The 12,429-nt window shown below is 31.9% G+C and overlaps 1 protein-coding gene across 2 annotated transcripts in view; it reads left to right on the top strand.

The window, feature by feature from the left end:
- Nucleotides 1–12,429, top strand: part of LOC143051875 (uncharacterized) — a 70,452-nt gene extending 58,023 nt beyond the window's left edge. For both annotated transcript variants that reach the window (XM_076224866.1, XM_076224865.1), the window contains exons 2-4: nucleotides 2,888–3,573; nucleotides 7,748–7,835; nucleotides 8,862–12,429. In XM_076224866.1, coding sequence (XP_076080981.1) covers nucleotides 3,256–3,573; nucleotides 7,748–7,835; nucleotides 8,862–9,448 — 993 coding nt within the window. In that variant the 5' untranslated portion in view covers nucleotides 2,888–3,255 and the 3' untranslated portion in view covers nucleotides 9,449–12,429. The remainder of the gene's footprint in view (nucleotides 1–2,887; nucleotides 3,574–7,747; nucleotides 7,836–8,861) is intronic.

Below are 12,429 nucleotides of genomic sequence, written 5' to 3'. Positions count from 1 at the left end.
ACCATTTGAATAACAAATATTGCATTTAAATGAAAAAATATACCATTTAAATGAAAAAATATACCATTTAAATGAAAAATTATACCATTTAAATAAAAAAATATTTGCATCTAAATGAAAAAATATACCATACCAATGAAAAAGTATTGCATTTAAATGAAAAAATATACCAATTAAATAAAAAATATTGCATCTAAATGAAAAAATATACCATTCCAATGAAAAAGTATTGCATTTAAATGAAAAAATATACCAATTAAATATAAAATATTGCATTTAAATGAAAACTATCGAATTTTTGCAACCAATACGATGCCATATCAGAATCCAGTCGCATTATATATAACTTGAAAACCTCGCAATATTAAATTTCTAAATTAACAGTAAGTTTAATGATTCAAGCTATTATATATTCTTAAAAGCTTTCAGTATATATTTTTTTTTTTTTTTTTTTTTAATTTTTATTCAAATCCCAACATTGTAATCAATGATACCATATTACGAAAAATAGAGGGGGGAAATATGAAAACAAAATATGAACATTTACAGTTTACTTATTATAAAAACCAATAGACCACTTTCGACACCGTCACCGGAAAAAAATCCTCCTCAATTATGCGCGTATGATGTCATTTACCAGACAGCGGGGACGTCTGTGTCCCTGCACTATAAACGTTCATCAAGCGTCTCAGTGATCGTCAAAACATTGAACTCGAAAGTTGTCTATTATTGTAATTTTTTTTTAGATTAAATTTTGTTTTTTTAATATATAACTTTAAATAAAATAACCCTATTTAACATTATTTTATTTATTAAAGAACAGGAGATTTACAAATCCCTAAAGTTGTTTTAGTCTAATTATGAAATGTTGGAGAAACGTGAACGCATCTGTAAAAGGTGTGATTCTGTAAATAAACCTTTAAACATTTTCGAAATGAAAAAGCATTTACATAACGGTAACTTAAACCATATCATATAAATCGTTAGTCAACATTTTAATTGTTTTTAATTGACAGATTTTATTAACTGCTAAATCGAAGAAGGAATCCGATTTCTATTTTAAATATTGAATAATCAAGGGGCCTGAATGGGGTTCTCCATATCAGTTTCATCTCAGTCTTGAGGCCATTTTGCTCCATTCCTTATAATTCTTTTAGCCCATTATTCTGTATGCTTTACTTCTTTGTTCCATTTTTCTCTATTTTTAATATATTTGTCTCTATTATTCTATTTTCTCTAAAACTCATCCACACCCTGATAACTCGTAAATAATTAAGTTTGTTTGAAATTTGATCTATTGATTTCTTAATTAGTTACATATTTGTACAATCATAATAAAGAAATGTATTCTTTTTTATCTAGGCTAATGATTTTAATTATAACTATTAACTTTTCCAGAGTGAAAAAATCTGTACATGTATTTATTGTGTCTTGTCTTGACTTGCTATCTGAGTAAACGTATATTATAGTATTTTGGACCTCATCATATGACAAAAGTTTATAAAAGTCTATAATTGCTTTTATCAATGTCAATAATTGTTCTTTGTCTATAATTTCTCTTCACGACTGAATGAAAACATAAATAATAAATCATTCAGCAATCTATTAGATAGGGTTGGAACCATTTTGGTAGAATATTGATTGTGTACATAATTCGTTGCATTCGTTGTGCATGCATTTATTTAATCCATAGGTAAAGGGGATGCAAAATATTTCAAACGAATATTAAGGTGGTACCTAACACTTTAACTAAAATTGATTTGGCTCGTTTAATTTTCTTAAAATTTTGACAACATATTTACTTTGACCCTTTTACAAAAATATAAAAATTTCAAAAAATTTGAACCAACCGTTTAATCAGAAAATTTACACTGGTTATATAGCAGTTTTGCAAACACTTATTTTGATCATTGAGAAGCTTAATATTCCCTTATGAACAAAACGTCATTAAAACGTTCTGCTGATTTTACAGAGTTATCTCCCTGTAGTGTTGGGTAACACCTTAAAACTCGTAAGCCGAAAACAAACTAACAATGAAATGGCAACAACAAAACCGACGAAAAGACTTAACATAGACAACTAGACTGGGCAACACACAGTACACAACATAGACAACTAGACTGGGCAACACATAGCACAACGTAGACAACTAGACTGGGCAACATATAGCACAACGTAGACAACTAGACTGGGCAACACATAGCACAACGTAGACAACTAGACTGGGCAACACATAGCACAACGTAGACAACTAGACTGGGCAACACATACATGTAGCACAACGTAGACAACTAGGCTGGGCAACACATAGCACAACGTAGACAACTAGACTGGGTAACACATAGCACAACGTAGACAACTAGACTGGGCAACACATAGTACAACGTAGACAACTAGACTGGGCAACACATAGCACAACGAAAAAACGGGATTGATCTGAGGTGCCCCGGTAGGATACGCAGATCCTGTTTCAAACATCGGAACTGGATATGGTGACAGCCCCTGATTCATAAATTTATCAGTTTTGACATCAAGTATCTTTATAAGATGCAAGTTTTAAATTTGTAAATTATGTTCGACTAAGTGTTCTTGCCAATCTGATTGAATATAGATCGTGTGTCCAAACTACGCTGTAAAGTATTTGAGATGTGCGGTATACGTCATCTCCCAATGAAAATGTTTGAAGGTGTTTATGAATCCGATAAAACCAGAGAACCCCGAAATATCTTTAAAACAGAAGATAGAACGTTTTCAGATCTGCGTTACTTGGTCACATGATTTGCATGTTGATGCGACTGGGTTCTGGTTGGCGAACCTAAAGAAATTGAGCTAATATTACTTGATTTTTCATAATTTTATCCAACTCACTTTATTTTTACAATTTCAGGATTGCAGTTAAACAACATTAGGAAATTCTGGCACAGAGTAAAGCCTGTGGATAGGTGTTTGAGAAAGCAGATAAGATTCCATCCTATTTTTACATTACCATACAAACTTATACATTACCATATAGACTTGTACATTACCATAAAGACTTGTACATTACCATAAAGACTTGTACACTGCAATATAGATTTGTACATTACCAATTAGACTTGTACATTACCATAAAGACTTGTACACTACAATATAGATTGGTACACTACCTCAAAGACTTGTACATTACATATATAGACTTGTACATTACCATATTGACTTGAACACTACCATGTATAGATTTGTACATTACCATATTGACTTGTAAATTATATAAAAATGTTCCAATTTAAATATTGCTACCAGATTTCGGCTCTGATATTCTTATCAAAGACGATTTTCGGACAGATTTGTCAATCTGGAGCTCTGCGTGTTAGTCCTGATAAATCTGGAGAGAGACTGAATGGATCTGTGTATGTAACATTTCACAACTACGGACCAAACAGTTGCTTCGATGAATGCATCCGAAGACCAAGATGTCATTCGTTCAACTACAACATGGATTCTTTCCACTGTGAGATAAATGAAAAACCATCACCGGAAGTGTTCGTATCAGAATCCGGATATGAATATGTTTTCATCTCGCCTTATAGACAGGTAAGAAGTATTGCTTGGCGAATCCAGGGAGCCCAAGGGAGGGAAATTGGTTCCCTTTTGTGGGAAACAATTGTTTTATAAAAGAAAAGAATCACTGAAGCATGACTGGAGCAGTCCCCTTCATAGAGTAGTCATTGGGCCCCCTTTTATGGAAAACAAATGTTTTATTAAAGAAATTTAAAGAATCACGTAAGAGTGACTGGAGCAGGACCCCTCAGTCAGTGCCCCCTCTTTATAAACATTTCTGGATCCGCCACTGTTTTGTGTCAGTAGTTGTTTTTAACACCCAACTGGCAACAACGAAGACGTCATCAATCGAGTTTGATCTTTGTTGTGAAATTTTCCTGACAATAAAACTGAAACTTTCCATAGCTAACTCACAGAATTACAATTAATACTCAGATCAATATATTTGAATATTTAAAGACTTTAATTTCAAGTCAATTCAATATTTTATTGGAAAGAGCACAATAGTGGCATGATCCAAATACAGACAATTATAATATTAAAACAACATATAAATGAAATAAAGATGCATGTAACAACAAGTCATAAGCCAATTATATGTATATCATTACATTATAAACTGATATTGATACCATAAACTTATACATCAGTCTTTTATATGTATAAACTTCCAATTATGGAACACCTCCTCAACGGATATTACCCAGACGGGAGTTAATTAAAACTTATATTGTATGCACTAAAAGTTTTCAACAAATAACATCAGTACTATTCTAAATTTTCATAAATTTACTTAAAACACACAAGATATATGTGTATATGCACGAACTACTGTAAAAGATTATTATCTGATGAAACGGTATGGTGGTCTCTCAAATCAAGAGCTTCTTCAATATACATACAAATATATTTTAATTCTTTTTCCGACTTAGGATTAAACATTTTGGTAAAATTTTCATCCAAAATATTTGAATTAATATCATTAATTTAGATCTAATTTTGTTATATTGCGGACATTCAATCAAGAAATGTATCTCAGTTTCATTTTTTCCTGTGCCAAATTTACAAAATCTCTCATTAGGAGGGTATATTTGGTTTTGCATACCTACCAGATTCTATTGCGAATGAGTGTGCACTTATTCTTAATTTAGTGAGTTTTTTTCTAAGGTATTTAGGAATATTAAAGTTTAAATATTCTTGTTGTTAAAATTCAGTTTAAATTTTACTAAAAAATAAAACTTTACCAGTTTCCATCTTTCATCTTAGATAGTTTTTTTTTTGTAGAAATCTTCTAGTTTCTGTTTGAAATTACCATTACAATGCCTGTTTAAGGGTATTCCAATATATTTCATTAATTCAGATAATTTATAAGACCATGAATTTTCTCTCTTTGTGAGAGTTTTGTCCACTTCAAAAGCAGCCTTGAGAATTTCATGTGGACGACCAAACCGTTCATCAATATCACTGAGACGCACATAGTATTTATACATAAGTTGATAACATTTAATGCTAATGCTAATGGGTAATGGGTAATGTGCCCAATTCACACCGCACTGCTAGATTGGAAGACTTTCCATGAACCCCAAGTATGTTTTTAAATATGGAGTTTTGTGTTTTTTTCTAATTTACTTTTGTCTAATGCTTCAAAATTTGATTTGAATTCTGATATCCATACTTCTGATCCATAAATTAAAATAGGAATTATCGTTGAATTAAAAAGCTGGAGCCAAGTCTTAACAGACAAACTTTCACTATATGGTAGTTTTGACTTCAATACAAAATATGTTTTTTTTAGCTTTATCTGAAAGGCTTGACACTGCCTGCATAAATGTTCCAGAGCTATGAAAATCAACTCCTAAGTATTTATAACAATCAACAATTTCAATTGCATTAGAACTGTAATAAAAGTAAAAGTTTTCTTTATTTACTTTATTTTTAGGGAAAATTATAATTTTTGTTTTCTTTAATATAGTAGGCTACCACGGGTCTCGACCGCGGGTAGGTACGTGGTCGACCTTTAGAGCGCTACCACGGGTTTCGACCGCGGGAAGGTACGTGGTCGGCCTAAAGTTCACGTCCAGTTTCCATTAAGTACTATATTTTTGTAAAGAATCAAGAGAGTTCTGGAGACCCTCTGAAATTCCGATATCAATAATAAATCACCAGCATACAATAAATGGTTCACTTTTTGACCGTTTAAATTAACTGCACTAGTTGAGTTTGTATCTAGGTATTTTCCTATGTCATCAACAAATATATTAAATAAAGTTGGACTTAAACTGTCTCCTTGTTTGACTCCCTGATTAGCAAGAAAATGCTTAGTAAACATATTTTGATATTTACATGAATATAAGGTATTAGAGTACATGTCATGCAGTATATTATAAAATTTGCCTTGTATTTCTTTTTTTTGTAATTTTAAGAATAGAGCTGATCTCCAGACACTGTCAAAAGCCTTTTTCAAATCTACAAAACACACATATAGTTTCTTTTTACATTTAAACAAATATTTGTTTGTTATTGTTTTTAAAATAAAGACATGATCTACATTTCTGTAATTTTTTTTGTAAAACCACATTGATTTGAAGATAATAAATTATGTGTTTCAAGAAAATCACTTAGTTGTTTTTGTAAAATGGAGGTAAAGACTTTACCAAGACAGCTTGTTATGCTTATACCTCTATAGTTCCCACAATCAGATGGGTCACCAGATTTATAAATTGATGTCAATAGAGAAATGTTCCAAATTTTGGGGAAATTTTCTGAGTTAAGTATCTTATTCAAAAGTTTTGTCAGAAGTGAAACTAGAGTGTTTGATCCCACCTTTAGAAATTCATTAATTATCAGATCAGGACCTCCAGATTTTTCCTTTTTAGAAACTTGATAACAGAGTAATTTACAGTAAATATAATTGAAAAAAAAAACATGTTTGTAATTTTAGCTTTCTACATTTGTCACTTTAGAAGTTATATAACAGAATTTATCATTGAAACTTCATCTTACAGAGGTTTATCTTTGGAGTACAACCTAAGATGATGTTTTCGACTGTATGTTAATCAAATTTTTGAAAGAAAAGCATAGGGGTTAGTGGGCAAATTTTGTTAATGGGAAAACATGGATTACATCAGAGGGTTCCGAATATCTTATGCCTCGTTCACACGGACATTTAATTCGAATTGAATTCGAATCGAATGCGAATCGAATTCGCTTATCGCGTTCACACACTCTTCTTTTTTTAATTCGAATTGATTCGAATTAACTAATTCGAATTAGGAAATTCGCATTAGAAATACGTTTTTGTTAAGCTAACGTCGTTTGGACAGTAAAGCGAATTTGACGCGCATTGCAATTCGAATTAGAATTGACGTTAGGACGTAAAACGTTTCGAATGCGAATTAAACTAATTCGAATTAGTTAATGCGAATCGAATTCGAATTAAGTGTGAACTCAGCATTACAAAACTTCAAAAAACAAGAGGAACGGACATCCTAAGAGCCAGAGATCAGTTTCACAAAACATCTTATGATTAAAGTAGCTGGATTATTCATGACTTACGATAAACTCGTGAGCTATTTTGTGAAACTGATGCAGATTATTGAATGTAAATAATGCTGATGAGAAAACCAGGAAAAATATTTTCATAATGAGATTGAAAAAAGTTGAAACTTTAAAAAAAATCACTTTGATAGTTAAAAAAACTGACATAATAAAATAAGAAGATGTGGAAGGCTTGTCAATGAAACAGCTCTCCACTGGAAGCCAAATGACATTTAAGGAATGACTGTAATGTTTTTTCTGTCTATGAAGAAATAACATAAAAAAAGTTGGTGCAACCTGAATAACGCGCATAGCAGAAACAGTCATTTCTTATAATTTAATTCTAAATTCCATTTTAAACCGTAGAAAGTCATGAAAAAAAAACGTTGATGACGTCACGGTCACATGACTTATTTATGTCTATGGGCTGTTAACAAAATAACGTCAGTCAATCAGAAGACGCGTTACATCCAACATTAAATTATACAACTATTAGCAAACGTCTGGTCTTCAAAGACATGTCTGTATTGTACATTTAAAAAGTTCCCAAACTTATTTTTTGACAGAACTTGGAAGACACATTTTTCTGTCCTTTGCATTTCATTATAATTATGCTGATATTCTAAGCGACTCCAATTCGTGAGATATATCATATTTGTTCTATTTTTAGACATCACGTGATCCCTGTACCTCAGATTGTGCAGAAGGAGAAATATGTATCACTTTGTATAATGGAATGTGTACATGCTTGGTTGATGGTAGGTTCACTATTTATTGATCTTTATTAGAGAGGATAGATGTGTAATATTACGTCAATGAGATGTGTGGTATACGTCAATGAGAGGTGTAGTATACGTCAATCAGATGTATGGTATACGTCAATGAGATGTGTGGTATACGTCAATGAGATGTGATATACATCACTGAGGTGTGTATTATACGTCAACGAGATGTGCGGTAAACATCGGAGATGTGTGTAGTATACGTCATAGAGATGTGTGTAAACGTCGAAGTATACGTCATAGAGATGTGTGTAAACGTCGAGGAGATGTGCATTAAACATCGATGATATGTGTGGTATACGTCAATGAGATATGTGTTATACGTCAATGAGATATGTTTTATACGTCAATGAGATATGTGTTATACGTCAATGAGAAATATGTTATACGTAGATGAGGTATATGTTATACGTCAATGAGATATATGGTATACGTCAATGAAATAAACGGTATACGTCAATGAGATATATGTTATACGTCAATGAAATATATAGTATTCGACAATGATATGTGTGGTATACCTCAATGAGATGTACGGTATCCGCCGAAGAGATTTGTGGAATACGTAAATTGAATGTGTGGTATATGTCAACGAGATATGTGGTTTACGTTAACGAGATGTGCAGTTAACGTCAATGAAATTTTTGGTTCACGTCAATGAGATGTGCGGTTTTACGTCAATGAAATGTGCGGTTTACTTCAACAAGATGTGTGTTATACGCAAGAGAGATTTGTGGTATAGTGAAATTGAATGTGTGTATACAACGTCAACGAGATATGTGGTATACGTCAACAAGATGTGTGGTATACGTCAATGAGATGTGTGGTATACGTCAATGAGATGTGTGGTATACGTCAATGAGATGTGCGGTAAACGTGAATGAGTTGTGTGGTATCTGTTCGTCAATGATATATCTGGTAAATGTCAACGAGATTGGTGGTATACGTCAATGATAGGTAAATGTCATATAATTATTAAGAGTGTTCACCTATTTATTTAAGATGACGACACGATAAGGTATGAGGAGACAACTCAAATAACCACTGAGAGCGAAACTACCACTGTTAGTACAACTGTGGATGAGACAACTGAATCAGGGACGACAAATGAGGAAAAGACAACTGAATCAGGGACGACAACGGAAGAGAAGACAACTGAATCAGGGGCGACAAATGAGGAAAAAACAACTGAATTAGGGGCGATAACGGAAGAAAAGACAACTCAATCAGGGGCGACAACAGAAGAAAAGACAACTGAATCAGGGGCGATAACTGAAGAAAAGACAACTCAATCAGGGGCGACAACTGAGGCAAAGACAACTCAATCAAGTCTGATAACTGAGCCCACTAAAAATTCGTCATCAGAAAAGGTATCAGTTTCTACTGAACTCCATGGCACCACTGAGTACCAAGCAACAACTACTGATCACGTAACTTCTAAGGTCCAAGATACAACTGAGAAGCCAGTTACTACTGAACATCAATCCAGTACAGATGTTACTTCAACAGAACAGACAACGTACAACAATATGACAGAAAAATCAACAGATACTCTGTCGACAACGACCTTGGAATCAACGACAGCTTGAAGGTCATGCATTCATTTTGGGAATCAAGCTTCAATAGCTCTGCGAAGCTGTAAACGATATTAAAGTATTGTATTTAAATAATAGTGTAGCAAAAAATAACATTACATGCATTCAAAATATTCTTTACCGACTAGCGAATCAACGACAACTTATAGATCATGCATTAATTTTTTGTACTGAGCTTCAGTAGATTTGCCTGGCTGTAAAGAATCTACTAGTAGTGTATTTAACTAAAATTGTAGCAGAAAAAGAGGATTAAAATACACATTTTAGCATATTCTTACCAACCGTGGAAATGTTTTAAAGCAAGTCAGGGTAGTTAAACAATCTCGTAGAACATTAGTAGAATCTGATATTCTTGAAAATATTGCCTAGGAATATAAGAACGATGTTCCAAAATGATAAGATTTCGTAGAAAATTAACTATGATACCTTCATTCAAATTTGTTACGTCAATACATTACAAAATTTAAAGATGTCATGCTGAGTTCAAACGTAATTCGAATTCGATTCGCATTAACTAATTCGAATTAGTTTAATTCGCATTGGAAACGTTTTACGTCCTAACGTCAATTCTAATTCGAATTACAATGCGCGTTAAATTCGCTTGACTATCCAAACGACGTTAACTTTTAATTCGTATTAACAAAAACGTATTTCTAATTCGAATTAACCAATTCGAATTAAAAAAGAAGAGTGTGTGAACGCGATAAGCGAATTCAATTTAATGAATAGTTTTAAAAGACAACTACAACTTACTTTCTAAAACATGTACATTAACCGTTATAAATATACGACTTAATGAATGGTCATCTCATGTTTATAGGTTTATGATCCGAATTATTGTTTTCTTTTCACAATTTTGAGTACCTTCTCTAAGCTTTGTCTTACTTTATTGATTACTATATTTGACCTATATTTTGTAACAACAAAAATATGGAAGTATTTTTTTTTTTATGAATACACATTTCATTAATACACTGATTTGCCATTGTGCGCAACAGTGGATGACACCGATCCGTATTGCCACTAAATTTGAAAATTTTAAACAGCCAATAAATATACGACGACACATATTTCTGTTAAAAAAAGAAAGTTTGGAAAATGTTTCAAAACCTTACTATTTCCATGGTAACGACGGACATTTTTATAATTTTAAAGTCAAATATCAACTGTTTATATTGCGTATTCTTAGATCAATCACGACAAGGCATTGAAGTTACCGCGTCTGAATGTTTTTCTGTTAGATTGGTTTTGAAGAAAGAATACATTTATTGTGAATTGTGTAAATAATGCCAAGAAACGTCGCACGATACTGGTGTTACTTTTGTAAAATCACGGTCAAGACACATTCATCTTATTAATTTTTAAATATAAAAATTGATATTATAAAGTGTTGTATATCATTTTAAAGCTTTTAAACTCTTCTTTCAAATTATTGCAATTTTGTATATGTAACAGATCAAATTTATTAATTAAAACTCAATAAAACCTTTATCTTGCAATATGATTTCCTTGTCCCGCGTTACACTTTCAGTTTTGTGAAATTCTGAATACCGTAAAAAACATATAAATTTTATTACCAAACGATATAAAAGTTTGTCTAGAACGAGCAATTCATAATTGGGCGATGACGTAATGTCGATATTTTCTCTCGAAAAGACGGAAATATAAAAAAAAAGGGATCAAGATGATACAAATTATGTGTCCCATGCACGAAAGGTTGCCGTAATTTTTGTTAAATTGTCCCAAAAAAGGGAATTCCAGAGCAATCTTCATGTCGTAAGTAAATAATTCTTATACTAATATTTTGTACAAAGATCACACTTTCGCCTCATGCAATAATCAGGATTTTTTAAAATAAATTCTTATTATTCGAGTTGAATAGCAATGTCCGACATTTTGTCCCCTTCAAACCAAATTAAACGTAGGGTTACGTTTTCTATTTTTTTCATGATGTTTATTTAATACAGTGCCATTCGCTACATAAAAAAATTATAATGGATAAAAGTACAAAAAATTATCTCTATTTTGATATCAAATCCCATAAAGTAAATCTAATATACGAGATATCAGATAAAACTAAAATGTCCGATACAATGTCCCCACATACGATTTTGACGTTATTTAATAAAATATACTTCTAACGTTCCGTCTAATTGTCATTATTGCAGTTTTCACAGACGATTTGGAATACGGCTATTTTATTTTGTTGCTTAATAAGAAAACTTTAAAATTAATGTTTTATGTTGAAGCTCTACCGATTCATAGAGAAGGGGTTGGGAGAGATTTTTTCGCGGAACTGAAGTGTTTTCCGGACTATAATAGTCGGATCCGCTATAATACAAATTAATAGAAAAAAAAAAAACAGCAATAATAATTGTTCCCGCTAATTCCCTTGCATATATTTGTGCAGAACTGACATGCTAGATATGCCGTAGTCCTTTCGCCTTGACATTCTGGAGTGCAAAGATGAGTGCATTTGCAGTGCATAGTTTATCCATAAAAAAAAGTAAAAGATTGCCTTTATAATTAAAATGTATATAAAACAAATGGTTTCAATTCAAGTTACTTTTTTATTTTTAATTTGTTAATAAAACTAAAGCTTAACATCTTTTATCTAAGAAAAAACAATTAATCCTTTCTAGGGGAAAAAAATCCTTTAAAATTTATTGTAAAAAGCCATCTGAACAACATGCATTCCAACATTTTTATTTTGGCTTACGTCTTTGAGTGTGTAACGTTAGGTGACACCAGTATCGTGCGACGTTTCCAAAGATTTGGAACCCTTAGAAAGAGCGCCAAGTGACTATAAATCTATGGCGTTTTAGTATAAAAATCCCTGTAAGTTGTATAATTATAAAACAGATCCAATATATAAGTGTACATTTGTCCTTTACAACTGCATTATATGTTTGTGTAATTATCTTCTCCATTTGTAAGTTCTTTTTTCTGTTTTAAATAAATAATTAAATCTTGTA

The sequence above is a fragment of the Mytilus galloprovincialis genome, chromosome 11 (genome assembly GCF_965363235.1).
Source record: "Mytilus galloprovincialis chromosome 11, xbMytGall1.hap1.1, whole genome shotgun sequence".
Taxonomy (NCBI): Eukaryota; Metazoa; Mollusca; class Bivalvia; order Mytilida; family Mytilidae; genus Mytilus; species Mytilus galloprovincialis.
The sequence above is the reverse complement of the archived record's forward strand: the minus strand, read 5'-3'. Positions and strand labels throughout refer to the sequence as shown.